General features: G+C 42.0%; 1 protein-coding gene across 1 annotated transcript in view; it reads right to left on the reverse strand.

Annotated features, from left to right (window-relative positions):
- Positions 1-326: 326 nt before the first annotated feature.
- The window catches only part of LOC140209389 (uncharacterized), a 142,869-nt gene continuing 127,423 nt past the window's right edge, over positions 327-15,772 (reverse strand). Inside the window, exons 6-8 of the mRNA XM_072277640.1 lie at positions 8,453-8,554; positions 2,764-2,871; positions 327-672 (exon numbers count right to left, since the gene is read on the reverse strand). Of these exons, the coding sequence (XP_072133741.1) occupies positions 588-672; positions 2,764-2,871; positions 8,453-8,554 (295 nt within the window). The 3' untranslated portion in view covers positions 327-587. The remainder of the gene's footprint in view (positions 673-2,763; positions 2,872-8,452; positions 8,555-15,772) is intronic.

Below are 15,772 nucleotides of genomic sequence, written 5' to 3' on the forward strand. Positions count from 1 at the left end.
AGCTGAAATATCCAAAGGAACTGCAGAGACCGATACAGTTTGGCATTAGCAGTGTCACAGGAGTTATCAGTGAGTGTTGAAGTCAATGTAGGACTGCCTTAGGGACGCCAGCTCTGGATTCCTCCTCTAGGTTTACTCCTGAAGCCTTCCCCGTGAGTGGGTATACCCACAAGGCAGTGGAGGTTTGAGATCAGTATTCCTTCTCCTAGATGAGCTGCCAACCATGGGTGACAAGCCCCATCTCCCCAGAGTGCATGTTGATGTGTAATGTTCTTGAGTTCTTGACAACACTTTAAAATAAATGACACTGCTGAAAGAAGTATGAATTAATAATTTATGTAAAGACACACAAGTAAAATTTGAGCTTATTGTAATGCAGAATAATGAAGGACATAATCTGAATAACGTCCATACACCAGGGATTTTAGCAGACAATTAAGGACTCCCGGTGAGTGAATTGGCAGTGATAAATCAAGGAACTGGGGCAGTTAATCCAGGAAGTTACTGCAGTCAATCTAGAAATCCACTGCAAGCAAAGGAGTCCATGGAAAACGAGTCCGTGAACAGGCCTGTTGCCAGCTAATTGCTCACATGGAACGAATGGAAACCGCATCAGAAAAAGCGCAGAAGTCCCTCTTCCTATTGGCTGTAATTAGGACTGTGGCGGAGCAGCTGCGGGAAAAAAAAATCAGGGATTTTAGACTGGTCTCGGACAACACAACAACATCTCACACTGACCTGCAGATACAGTGTGGAATAGGCCCTTCTGCCCCAACAAGCCGTGCTGTCCTGCAACCCACTGATTTAACCCTAGCCTGATCACAGGACAAGTTACGACCAATTAACCTACTTATCAGTAGAAGAGGCGGGAGGAGAGAGAGCAGCGTGCCGCGCGTGCACAGCCCTCTGGTGAAAAATGATATCATATCTGTTAAATAGGGGTCGTGGACAATTCTGATTTGATGGTGATGGATGTGAAAGAACAGGGGAACATCCAGAAAAATTTCTGAAACGCCAGTTCGCTGTTGTGTTACTGCTGGATCGGGAATCTTTCGGAGGGAAGGCCCCAAAATCCCCGGCTTTGCCTGTTGTTGGTGACTGAGATGGAGGTCAAATCCCTCGGTACTCGGTGTTGGAGAGCTGATCAGAGCTCGAAGTTGTCAGATGACTCAGAGTCGGACCGTGGTCGGGTATGGCAGGGAGAGTTTTTCTTCCTTCTCCTGTCTGTGTGAGATGTGGGACATTTGAGTGACTTTGAACTTTTTACTGTGCTCATGGACTTCTTCATCAAGTTATGGTATTGTTGCACTGCTGTAACTGTATGTTATAATTATGTGGTTTTGTTAGTTTTTTTCAGTCTTGGTCTGTCCTGTGTTTTGTGATATCACACCGGAGGAAATATTGTATCATTTCTTAATGAACATAGAACATAGAACAGTTCAGCACAGTACAGGCCCTTCGGCCCACAATGTTGTGCCGACACTCAAACCCTGCCTCCCATATAAGCCCCCACCTTAAATTCCTCCATATACCTGTCTAGTAGTCTCTTAAACTTCACTAGTCTATCTGCCTCCATCACTGACTCACGCACTGCATTCCACGCACCAACCACTCTCTGAGTAAAAAACCCTCCTCTAATATCCCCCTTGAACTTCCCACCCCTTACCTTAAAGCCATGTCCTCTTGTATTGAGCAGTGGTGCCCTGGGGAAGAGGCGCTGGCTATCCACTCTATCTATTCCTCTTATTATTTTGTACACCTCTATCATGTCTCCTCTCATCCTCTTTCTCTCCAGAGAGTCAAGCCCTAGCTCCCTTAATCTATGATCATAATCCATACTCTCTAAACCAGGCAGCTTCCTGGTAAATCTCCTCTGTACCCTTTCCAATGCTTCCACATCCTTCCTATAGTGAGGTGACCAGAACTGGACACAGTACTCCAAGTGTGGCCTAACCAGAGCTTTATAGAGCTGCATCATTACATCGCAACTCTTAAACTCTATCCCTCGACTTATGAAAGCTAACACCCCATAAGCTTTCTTAACTACCCTATCCACCTGTGAGGCAACTTTCAGGGATCTGTGGACATGTACCCCCAGATCCCTCTGCTCCTCCACACTACCAAGTATCCTGCCATTTACTTTGTACTCTGCCTTGGAGTTTGTCCTTCCAAAGTGTACCACCTCACACTTCTCCGGGTTGAACTCCATCTGCACTTCTCAGCCCACTTCTGCATCCTATCAATGTCTCTCTGCAATCTTTGACAATCCTCTACACTATCTACAACACCACCAACCTTTGTGTCGTCTGCAAACTTGCCAACCCACCCTTCTACCCCCATATCCAGGTCGTTAATAAAAATCACGAAAAGTAGAGGTCCCAGAACAGATCCTTGTGGGACACCACTAGTCACAATCCTCCAGTCTGAATGTACTCTCTCCCTTTAGTAATGCATGCATTACTAAATGACAATAAAAGAGTACTGCGTGCCTTCATATTCTAAAATAATCTTTGGATTGTGGCAGGAAACCGGAGCATCCAGAGGAAATCCACGCAGCCACGGGAAGAAAGTATAATCTCCTTACAGAGGGCACCAGAAATGAACTGTGAATGGGATGCCCCAAGCTGTAATAGCTTCACTACGCTACTGTGATGTCCCAGACTTTGGATACTAGTCCAGTAACTTGCTAACCCCATTTGTGTTCCTTCTTATTCACAGTCCTGCTAGCAGTTTTCTGTGTTTGTAATACTAAATAGGCCTTACTTGTAGCACTGTAAGCTGGGGCTGTCTGGTATGGAGGATACGATCCAGGAGGTATATTGGGTGGGTAAGCAAGGTTCAGTGGGTAGCTTTGAAAACCGCTGGCTGAGCCTAGGAGAAAAACAAGCACATTTCAATATAAATAAGATCATAACATATAGGAACAGATTTAGGCTTTTAGCACTTTAAGTCTGGTCTGCCATTCAATAATAGCTAATTTATTTTCCCTCTCAAACACCATTCTCTTACATTCTTCCCATAATCTTTGATGCCTTTACTAATCAAGAACTTATCAACCTGTTACAATATAGCCATTTTAACCTTATGTTTTGGGAGATGGTCGTGGGAGAGTCTGATGATTTATAGATTAGGTTCCATCACTCTCTGTGCCCTAGATGTTGTTTGACTAATTCATAAATGAAAATGATTTGGAACACACTGCAGAACATCTTCAAGTGGAGATGACTCAAAAAGGACCCTGTCACCCAGGACATGTGCTCCCCATCATGCAGGAAGTACTGAACAGGAGACTGAAGACACACACTTAGTGTTTTAGGAACAGTTTCTTTGCCACCATCAGATTTATGAGCTGATAATACACCCATGAATACTACCTCACTATTTTTTGCACTGTTTAATTATATATTTCTTACTGTAATTTATCTTTATGTATTACACCGTCCTGATGCCGCAACACATTTCATGACACACACAAAATACTGGAGGAACTCAGCAGGTCAGGCAGCACCTATGGAAAGGAATTTACAGTCGATATTTTGGGCTGAGACTCTTCTTCTAAACTGGAAAGGAAGGGGGAAGGTGCCAGAATAAAAAGGTGGGGATAGGGGAAGGAGGACAAAACAGAAGGTGATAGGTGAAGCCAGGCAGATGGGAAAAGTAAAGTGCTGGAGAAGAAGGAATCTGATCAGAGAGGACAGTGGGCCATGGGAAAAAGTGAAGAAAGAGGGGCAGCGGGGGAGGTGATAGGCAGGTGAGGAGAAATGGTAAGAGGCCAGAATGGGAGAGGGAAAAGAAAAAAAAAATCATGATATATGCCAGTGATATTAAACCTGATTCTGACTGTGAGCAATGAGCAGAATTTTACTTGCAGAACAGGAGATAATGGCTGTCATCCTCTTCCCTATCCTCACAGAGAGAGCTGGGCAGAAAGCAGCACTCATCACCAAGGGCTCCCACCATCCAGGCCATGCTCTATTCCCATTGCTGCCATGGGGAAGGAGATAGAAGAGCTTCAGGTCCCATGCCAGCAAGTTCAGGAACAGTTATTACCTTCAACCCATCAAGTTGCTGAAAGAAGCTTGGATAACTTCACTCACCTCAACACTGAACTGATTCCACACTTTCAAGGACTCTAGCACACATGTTGTTAGTATTAAATATTTATGTAGGTACTTATTCATTTCTATTACTTGTTTCTTTTTGTATTTGCACAATTTGTCAGTCTTTGTATGTAGTTTTTCATTCATTCTATTGTACTTCTTTGTTCTACTGTGAATGCTTGCAAGAAAATGAATCTCAGGGTCGTATTTAGTGATATATACATACTTTGATAATAAGATCATAAGACATAGGAGTAGAATTAGGCCACTTGGCTCATCGAGGCTGTACCACCATTCCATTATGGCTGATTTATTATCCTGTCAACTCCATTCTCATGCCTTCTCCTCATAATCTTTGACGCCCTGAATGATCAAGAATGTATCAACCTCTGCCTTGAATTATGGCTGAAGGATGGTTGTAGTTGGGAGCTGAATGTCCAAGGTTACACATTGTATCAGAGGGATAGGAAGGTAGGCAGAGGGGGTGGTATGGCTCTGCTGGTAAAACATGGCTACAAATCAGGAGAAAGATGTGATTGTTGAATCCTTGTGGGTTGAGTCAAGAAACTGCAAGGGTAAAAGGAACCTGATGGCAGTTATATACAGGCCTCCCAACAGTAGCTGGGATGTGGACCACAGATTGCAATGGGAAGTAGAAAAGGTGTGTCAAGATGTCAGTGTTATGATAGTCGTGGGAGATTTTAACATGCAGGTTGATTGGGAAAATCAGGTTGGTACTGGATCTTGAGAGTGAGTTTGTTGAATGCCTATGAGATGGCTTTTTAAGAGCAGTTTGTCATTGAGCCTACTATGGGATCAGCTGTACTGGACTGGGTGTCATGCAATGAACTGGAGGTGATTAGGGAACTTAAGGTAAAAGAGCCCTTAGAAGCCAGTGATCACAATATGATTGAGTTCAACTTGAAATTTGATAGGAAGAAAGTAAAGTCTGACATAGCAGTATTTCAGCAGGAAATTACAGTGGTATGAGAGAGGAGTTGGCTAAATAAATTGAAAGGAGCTGTTAGCAGGGATGGCAGCAGAGCAGCAATGGAGTGAGTTTCTGGGAAAATGAGGAAGGTGCAGGACAGATGTATTCTAAAAACAAAGAAATACTCAAATGGCAAAATAGTACAATTGTGGCTGACAAGGGAAGTCAAAGCCAATGTAAAAGCAAAAGAGAGGGCACACAACAAAGCACAAATCAGCGGGAAGTCAGAGGATTGGGAAGCTTTTAAAAACCTCGAGAGAGCACCTAAAAGAATCATTAGAAGGGAAAAGATAAAATATGAAAACAAGCTAGCAAACAATATTAAAGTGGATAGTAAAAGCTTTTTCAAATATGTAAAAATTAAAAGGGAGAGTGGATATAGCACCACTAGCAAATAAGGCCAGAGAAATAAAAATGGGGGACAAGGAGATGTCAGATGAACTAAATGAGTATTTTGCATCAGTCTTCACTGTGGAAGACACTACTGGTGTGTCAGATGTTGAAGGGTGTGAGGGAAGAGAAGTAAGTGCAGTTGCTATTACAAGGGAAAACATGCTCAAAAAGCTGAAAGAGCTAATGGTATACAAGTCACCCAGACGAGATGAACTGCACCCTAGGCTTCTGAAAGAGGTGTGGTAGAGACTGTGGAGGCATTAGCAATGATCTTTCAAAAATCATTGGACTCTGGGATGTGCCAGATGATTGGAAAATTGCAACTGTCTCTCCACTCATAAGAAAGGAGGAAGGCAGCAGAAAGTAAATTATAGACCAGTTAGCCTGATCTCAGTGGTTGGGAAGATGTTGGAGTCAATTGTTAAGGATGAGGTGATGGAGTACTTGGTGACACAGTACAAAATAGGGCAAAGTCAGCATGGTTTCCTTACGGGAAAATCTTGCCTGACGAACCTGTTGGAATTCTTTGAGGAGATTGCAAGTAGGATAGATAAAGGGGATGCAGTGGATGTTGTATATTTGGATTTTCAGAAGGCTTTTGATAAGGTGCTACAAGTTAAGAGCACATGATATGACAGGAATGTTACTCACATGGTTAGAGCATTGGCTGGCTGTTAGGAGGCAGTGAGTGGTAATAAGAGGATCCTTGTCTGTTTGGCCGCCAGTGACTGGTGGTGTTCCACAGGGGCTGGTGTTGGGACTGCTTCCTTTTATGCTGTATATCAATAATTTGGATGACGGAATAGACGGCTTTGTTGCCAAGTTTGCATACGGTATGAAGATTGGTGGAGGGGCAGGTAGTGTTGAAGAAACAGGTAGGTTGCAGAAGGACTTGGACAGATTAGGAGAATGGGCAAGAAAGTGGCAAGTGAAATATAATGTTGGAAAATGCATGGTCATGCACCTTGGTAGTAGAAATAAATGTGCAGACTATTTTCTAAATGGGGAGAAACTCCAAAAATCTGAGATGCAAAGGGACTTGGGAGTCCTTGTGCAGAACACCCTAAAGGTTAACTTGCCGGTAGAGTCAGTAGTGAGGAAGGCAAATGCAATGTTAGCATTAATTTCAAGAGGTCTTGAATATAATATATGATGCTGACGCTTTATAAGGCACTGGTGAGGCCTCACCTTAAGTAGTGTGAACAGTTTTGGGCTCCTCATTTAAGAAAAGATGTGCTGTCATTGGAAAGGGTTCAGAAGAGGTTCACAAAGATTCTGGAAATGAAAGGGTTATCATATGAGGAACATTTGATGGCTCTGGATCTGTACTCGTTGGAATTTAGAAGGATGAGGGGGGATCTCATTGAATTCTTTCAAATGTTGAAAAGCCTCGACAGAGTAAATGTGGAAAGGATGTTTCTCATGATGTTTGTCTAGGACAAGAGGGCACAGCCTCAGGATAGAGAGGCATCCATTTTAAAGACAGATGCAGGGAAATTTCATTAACCAGAGGGTAGTGAATTTGTGGAATTTGTTACCACACGGAGCTGTGGAGGCCAGGTCATCGGGTGCATTTGAGGCACAGACTGATGGGTTCTTGATTGGACACGGCATCAAAGGTTATGGGGAGAAGGCTGTGAACTGGGGTTGAGGAGGGGAAAAAGGATCAGCCATGGTTGAATGGTGGAGCAGACTCAATGGACCAAATGGTCTAATTCTGCTCTTATGTTTTATGGTCTAAATGACTTGGCCTCCACGGCAGTCCGTAGTATGAATTCTAAAGAGCACCACCCTTTGATTAAAGGAATTCCTCTTTATTCTGTGGCTGAGACCTCTAGAGGAAACATTCTCTCCACATCCACTCTATCTAGGCCTTTCAATATTCGACAGGTTTCAATGAGATCTCCCCTTATTCTTCTAAATTCCAGTGAGTCCAGGCCCAGAGCCATCAAATGCTCCTGACATGTTAACCCTTTCATTCCTGGAATCATTCTCATGAACCTCCTCTGGATCTTCTCCAATGCTAGCACATCTTCTTTTATATCAATTTACTTTGAACTTTGGTACTGACCGAAGGAAGTGGCTGTGGTAAAGCAGAGGGAACAGAAACAGTATGCACCTATTCCGGTACTGCTAAAAGCAATGCCATATGGAAACAAGCCCTTTTGGCTCACCGACCATGTAACACCATTTACACTGCTCACCCCATCAACCACACCACCCTCTGGACTCTACCACTTACCAACACTAGAGGCAATTTATAGTGGGCAACTAACCCTACACCCCACAAGCCTTTGGAAAACAGGAGGAAACTGGAGCACCTGGCGGAAACCCACATGATGTGGTCACAAGAACAGGATGAAAACTTTTCACTGACAATGCTGGAGATCAAAATTAAAGCAGAGTAGCTGGAGTGGTGACAATGCACTAAGAAAAATTTGACGATATCAACAATCATGTTGGAAGTTACAATGAAAATGAAGATTGAGGATGCAATCGTCGATAACAATGTATAAAGGCAGCGCATTATCTACACTAGTTATCTGCGCTGATTTTGTTCATTTACAGTCAATCAAAAGAACGCTGTGACATACTGAATTTCTTTGTCGATAATAATTAGGAACTAATACACAGTTTTATAGTACTGTATTGGTATTGGCAGTGTTCTAATTTGTTCTGTATTTCATTTAAATATATAAACTATGACTCAGTTAAACAGTAGTTTTTGACTGTTTTTAATACCCTTTTAACTATTTCCATGAAACCAGATTATTGGCACAGCCCTTATAAGTGGGCCAAAATGTACTGGTCCCAGTTAATTGGAAGCCACTGTATAGGTACCTATGACAAATTAAGTTAATCCTTGATCCCCTTTACTAACAACATAACTTTGCCCAGCCTTGACATTAGAAAAAACGGCCAGTCTTTCCTTGTTTATAGTTTTACGCATAGCCCAAGGAGAACTTACCTGCAGCACCATAGGCTGGAGCAGTTGGATATGGAGTCTGCATTCCTGGTGAGGGATAATAAGCTGGATGCATTGGATAGCTGTGAACCACCTCTCTTGGACCTAGAGAAACCTTACAATTAATACACAGAAATATAAATGTGTAGTTGTGCTGATTCGAGGAATGCAGACATCACAAAGAGTAGCATAACACCATAAGATATAGGAGCAGAATTAAGGCCATTTGGCCCAAGTCTGCTCTGCCATTTCATCATGGCTGATCCAATTTTCCTCTCAGCCTGTCTCCTGCCTTCTCCCTGTATCCCATCATGCCCTGAATCAAGAATCTATCAACCTCTGCCTTATATATACATAAAAGACTTGGCCTCCACAGATAAACTACTCTCTGGCTAAAGAAATTTCTCCTCATCTCTGTTCTAAAAGGACATCTCTCCATTCTGAAACTGTGTCCTCTGGTCTTAGACTCTCCCATCATAGGAAATATCCTCTCTGCATCCATTTTATTAGGGCCTTTCACCATTCGATAGGTTTCAATGAGGTCACCCCTCATTCTTCTGAATTCTAGTGAACACAGGCCCAGAGCCATCAAATGCTCTTCATATGACAAGCCGCTCAATTCTGGAATCATGTTCATGAACCTCCTTGTAATCCTTTCCAGTTTCAGTACATCTTTTCTAAGGGGCCCAAAACTGCTCACAATACTCCAAGTGAGGCCTCAACAGTGCCTTATAAAGTCTGAATATTATACCCTGCTTTTACACCATTTCTAGTCCTCTTGAAATGAACGCTAGCATTGCATTTGCCTTCCTCACCACAGACTCAACATGCAAATTAACCTTTAGGGAATCCTGCTGAAGCACATTCAATTACTCCAAAAGACTGAGGTTTGGTAAAATACTGAAAGGCTTTTATTCGCTGTACAATACGACCTCCACAGTGAGTGTCTGCCCCCGGACTGAGGGGGAGGGGCAAGACGAACACCTTTATACAGGACTTTGTGGGAGGAGCCACAGGGGCAGACAGCAGGGTGTGTCCAGACAGGTAACCGAGTTACAACATATATACATGGTTTACCACACCTGCACAAGGACTCCCAATTCCCTTTGCACCTCAGCATTTTGTATTTCCAATCCATTTAGAAAATAGTTAACTCTTTCATTTCTTGTACCAAAGTGCATGACCATACACTTCCCGTTACTGTATTCCATCTGCCATTTCTTTGTCCATTCTCCTAATCTGTCCAAGTCCTTCCCTCTCTACATCCTGAAAACTACCTTCCTCTCCACCTATCTTCATACTGTCTGCAAACTTTGCAACAAAGCCACCAACTCCATCATTCAAATCATTGACATATAATGTAAAGAGAATCAGTCCCAACACAGACCCTTGTGGAACAATACTAGTGACCAGCAGTGAACGAGAAAAGGCTCCCTTTATTCCCATTCATTGCCTCCTGCCAATCAACCATTGCTTTATCCATACTAGAATCTTTCCTGTAATACCATGGGCTCATAGCTTGTTAAGTAGGCTCATGTGTGGCACCTTGTCAAAGGCCTTTGGAAAATACAAGTACACAAAATCAACTGATTCTTATTTGCCTATTTTGCTTGTTACTTCTACAATGAATTCCAACAGATTTGTCAGGCAAGATTTTCCCTTAAGGAAACAATGCTGACTACAGCCTTTTTTTAATCACGTGTCTCCAAGTACCCTGAGACCTCATCCTTAATAATCAACTCCAACATCTTCCCATTCACTGAGGTCAGACTAACCGGCCGATAGTTTCCTTTCTTCTGCCTCTCTCCCTTCCTGAAGAGTGAAGTGACATTTGCAATTTTCCAGTCGTCTGGAACCATTCCAGAATCTAGTGATTCTTGAAAGGTCATTAGTGATCTCTTCAGCCACCTCTTTCAGACCCGGTGAACATCATCTGGTCAAGCTGACTTGTCTACTTTTAGACTTTTCAGTTTCCCAAGAACCTTTTCTCCAGTAATGGTAACCTCACACACATCATGAGCCCTGGCACCTGGACCTTCCACCGTACTTTGTCCACCATTTCATTGTCCCCCATTACTACTTCTCCAGCAGTCCGATATCCACTCTCGCCTCTTTTACACCTCATGTATATCCTCTTTAATATTACTGGCTAGCTTACGTTCGTAATCCATTTTTACCTTCTCAATGAATTTTTTGGTTGCTTTCTCTTGGTAGTTGAAAGCTTCCCAGTCTTCTAACTTCTTACTAATTTTTGTTCTATTATATGCTCTCTCTTTAGTTTTTATGTTGGCTTTGACTTCCCTTGTTAGCCAATGTCATCTTGCCTTTAGAATACTTCTTCCTGTTTGGGATGTATATATCCTGTGCCTTCCGAGTTGCTTCCAGAAATTCCAGCCATTGCTCGCTGCTATCATCCCTGTCAGTGTTCTTTTCCAGTTAACTCTGGCCAACTCCTCTCTCAAACCTCTGTAATTTCCTTTACTCCACTGTAATACTGGTACATCTGACTTTAGCTTCTCCTCCTCAAAATTCAGGGTAAATTTAATCATATTGCCTCCCCACAGGGTTAGAAACATAGATAACCTACAGCACAATATAGGCCCTTTGGCCCACAAAGCTGTGCCAAACATGTCCTTACCTTAGAAATTACCTAGGGTTACCTATAGCCTTCTATTTTTCTGAACTCCATGTACCGGTCCAGGAGTCTCTTAAAAGACCCTATCGGATGCGCCTCCACCACCGTCGCCGGCAGCCCACTCACCACTCTCCGCATTAAAAACTTACCCCTGACATCTCCTCTGTACCTACTTCCAAGCACCTTAAAACTGTGCCCTCTTTCAAGATGGCGGTGCAGTGAAAGGTCTGCTTTGCTGAGCTCAGCACCGCAACACTGATAATTTCACATATAAACCTATCCGTTTCAACTTCTTCTTTTAAATGCCCAACTGTCGGATTTAATAACATGAACATTGATGAGTATTTTTTTAAGCTGCTTCAACACCATGCCATCAAAAAATACTAAAAAGGCGGCCAAGATGGACTGCACAGAGCGCTCGCCTGGGGCTGAGGAGCTAGCTGCTGCTCGCTATGCTAACACACTGGACCCTGCTTTTCGTCAAGTAACTCAGGAAGTTACGGAGAACATATCCAAAATGATGGATGAGAAGCTGGGTCCACTCTCTCTAACCCTCCAGAACCACACATTGGAGCTTAAAAATCTTGATCAATACAAGAACGAATGAGGCCGAGGGCCGAACCTCCATGGTTGAGACTGTAGCTGATCAAGCCCAAATCCACATCCAGGTGCTAGAAAAGCAAGTTCAAAGCCTGTCTGACCATATCAATGATCTTGAGAATAGAGGTAGGAGGAAGAACATACGAATCATCGTCTACCTGAAGGTACAGAAGGCAGCCAGCCAGCGAAGTTGTTTGAGGGCTGGCTGCCGAATTTCTTTGATTTGGAAACCAAGGCTGGATGCATTAAAGTGGAAACAGCTCATCGTACACGGCTCAAAAACCGGGCCTAGACAACGCCCTCGACCTGTCCTCATGAGGTTCCCTAATTTTGGTGATAAGCAAATAGTGATGGAAGCTTCGAGGTGCCACGGGACTGATGCCCAGGCTTTAATATATGAGGGATCTAGGCTTATGTTTTTCCAGGATTTTTTGGCAGCCATTATTCGGAAGCGCAAGGAATTCGACCAGGTAAAGAAGCGGCTGAGAGAATCTGGAATCCAGTACTTTATGCTGTACCCAGCGGTGCTGAAAATCACCTACAACGGGATCACCAAGATATTTGATTCACCTAACAAAGCTAAAACTTTTGTAGACACGTTGGGCTAAAGAATGTATATATTGTGCAGCCCTGGTTATGGACATGATGGTCGCTTTATTTTACCTTTTCATTACTCAACGGCAAGATATTTTATAGGATGGGTAACGTATTTGTTTTGATTAATACAGTTTCATTATTTGTTTAAGTTAGCGGTGCTGCTCCAGCCTGAAGGAGCTTAAACATGACGGTAACAAATCGGTGGATTGATAAATTATGTCCTGTTTTCATTTTTGACTACGTTAAATACCATATTGGCAGTGGGGCAGAATATGGGGTGCTAGAAGGTTGAGATATCCCCTTTAAGTGTGGGGTAAGTCCTCTTGTTCAGCACTGTTGGCGCTTTGTTTTTTTTGTGTGTTTTTTTAATTCACTTATTGCTGCTCAGCTGATCTTAAGTTAGGTTTCTTCTCCTCCAGAGTCAAGTGATTGTTATAAAGGGTTATGGCCAGTAATATATTAAAATTGTGCACTTGGAACATTAAGGGGAGTCATTCACCAATCAAGAGAAAGAAAATCCTACTAAACCTGAAAAAGGAAAGGGTGGACATAGCCTTATTGCAGGAGACACATTTAAATGATATAGAACATCTAAAACTGCAACAGAGTGTATTTGATCAAGTCTATTTTTCATCTTTTAATACCAGGAGTAGGGGGGTGGCCATTTTAATTAGGAAGAACCTGCCTTTTAAGTTACTAGACTGCATTAAGGATAAGTATAGGAGATTTGTGATTGTTAAGGCTTCAATATATGGAGAGGAATATGGTATTCTCAATGTTTTCTGCCCTCCAGCTCATCCTCTCAAATTCCTAATACATGCTTTTTCCAAACTTACAAGCTTTTCAATACAAAACATTATTGTAGGTGGGGATTTTAATTGTCTCATGGACTCATTGATGGACAGAGTGCCTAGTGGTCCCCCATTGCTCTCCTCACAATCCAAAAAAATCATGGGGTTATGTGGAGAACTAGGACTTGTGGATGTTTGGAGGTTGTTACGTCCCTCAGACAAAGACTTCACATTTTTTTCAAATCCACACAAGTGTTACACCAGAATAGACTTTTTTCTAACCCCCCAAACGCTCCTAGTTTTAGTTGTATCCTGCACAATTGGAAATATTACTATTTTTGACCATGCAGCAGTATATTAGAGGCTGAATCCTTTTATTCTAAAAGATAATAAATTTATAGACTAGTTTACTTCCAAATTCAAAACTTTCCTATCTATTAATTCCAAATCAGCTAGTAGTCCATCGATGCTCTGGGAAACCGCTAAGGCCTATGCAAGTGAGTTAATTATCTCCTACTCTGCTAGTAAGAAGCGACAAGTTGCGGAACAGCAGCGCCTAGTAGAAGCAAGGCTTGCAGCAACTGAAAAGGATTATATTAATAAGCCTTCTGCAGCCAAGTTACAGAATATCACAGCCCTATGCTGTACATTAAACTCCTCACTTACACAAGCAGCCAAAAGAAAATTGACATTTGCTAAACAATGATTGTTTGAACATGGTGAAAAACCAGGTAGGTATTTGGCTTATTTAGCTAGAAAGAAAAATGCCTCTCAGACTATTGCTTCAATTAGGGATGGGACAGGAGCCCTCACTAGTAATTCTAAAATGATTAATTTTGTGTTTAAGAATTTTTATTCTAAATTGTATCAATCTGAGCAATGCAATGATGGAGTCCTTTTTCAGGAATTTAGATCTCACAGGCATTTCTTTTGAACAAGAGTCCCTCTTCAATGCTCCATTATCTATACATGAGATACAGGAAGCTGTGAGACAGCTCCAAAGTGGGAAGACCCTATGAATTCTATAAAGAGTTCACCGGGTTATTATCAGAGCCTATGCTAAACATGTTCAATCATGCATTTAATTGTGGTCTCCTCCCACCATCATTGAGAGAAGCCAATATCTCCCTAATTCTTAAGAAAGGAAAGAGCCCTGAAGATTGTGCCTCCTACACACTTATTTCATTGTTAAATGTTGACTTCAAAATCTTATCTAAAACCTTAGCGTCGCGATCAGAAACTGTTAACTTTTATCATAAAAGAGGATCAAACGGGTTTTGTAAAACGCCGTAGATCATCTAACAATATCAGAAGATTAACTTAATGTGATTCAGGCATGTCACCAACAAGTAGTGGACGGCTTGGTTGTTTCTTAGATGCAGGAAAGGCCTTTGATCGTGTCGAATAGCTGTACTTTTTTTTCCACTTTAGAATGATTTGGTTTGAGCAATAATTTTATTAAGTCGGTGAAGATTCTTTATAATGACCCTTCGGCTGCGATTCTCACTAATGGTATTAGGTCGGATAATTTTAGTATTCTGAGGGGCAGCCGGCAGGGCTGCCCTTTATCACCACTACTTTTTACACTAGTGGTCGAGCCATTGGCTGAGGCTATTCAGTGAGACCGCAAAATACCTGCTCCAGACATAGGACTAAAGTCACATAAAATTACAGTGTATGCAGATGATGTTCTAATTTTCTTATCAAACCCTGCTATATCAGTGCACCACCTTATACAATGCATCAATTCATTTAGCACCTTTTCAGGTTATAAAATCAACTTTACTAAATCAGAGGCTATGCCTCTGGGGAATCTGCAGCAGGTACCTGACACTCAGGGTGTTTTCCCCTTTAAGTGGTTGTAGACAGGTTTTGTTTACTTAGGCATATTTATCACACCTACGTTTGATCAATTGTTCAAAGCTAACTTTAAACACAGTTATTTGACAAAATCAAACAGGATCCTGAGTGATGGAGCACTCATCCCATTTCTTGGCTTTGCCGGATATCCTTGCTCAAAATGAACATTCTTCCTCGTCTGCTGTACCCGATACGAATGATTCCAGTCATTTTTACCCAACAAATCCTTAAAAAAAAATGGCTGGTTTGTTTCTTTCATCTGGAACAAAATAAGACCCTGTATTAAGATGTCTAAGTTACAGCTTCCCAGTAGTCTAGGGGGTCTGGATTTTACGGACATCAAAAAATATCAATTAAGTTCCTTTTTATCTTATGTGGTTGACTGGGTTTGCAGGGACCCCTCCTCAATTTGGCTAGACATTGAAGCTTCACAAGCAAAATACCCTCTTAGTAATTTGCTTTTCCTCAATAAGATGAAACTAGTTAAGGAATATTGTAGCAATCCAATAATGATTAATACAGTCAGAGCTTGGAGGCCGTTGCGACAAATTGAGGGCAACGCAGCGAAAATCACTCCAATAACTGGCAGTCCAGATTTTCAGCCTGGCATAATGGATTCTGGATTTAAACTTTGGATTTCTAAGGGTAATTTCCATCTAGGAGATTTGCTTGATGAAGGAACGATGATGTCTTTTAGTCAAATAGTACAGAAATTTAACATGCACAACAAGGATCTTTTTTGTTTCTTTCAGTTAAGAGATTATATACAGAAAAAACATCTCTGTTAACTGATTTCTATAGTTCTAACATAGAAAAGAAGGTATTTCGTTCTAAGGGTGA

The sequence above is a fragment of the Mobula birostris genome, chromosome 14 (genome assembly GCF_030028105.1).
Source record: "Mobula birostris isolate sMobBir1 chromosome 14, sMobBir1.hap1, whole genome shotgun sequence".
Classification (NCBI taxonomy): Eukaryota; Metazoa; Chordata; class Chondrichthyes; order Myliobatiformes; family Myliobatidae; genus Mobula; species Mobula birostris.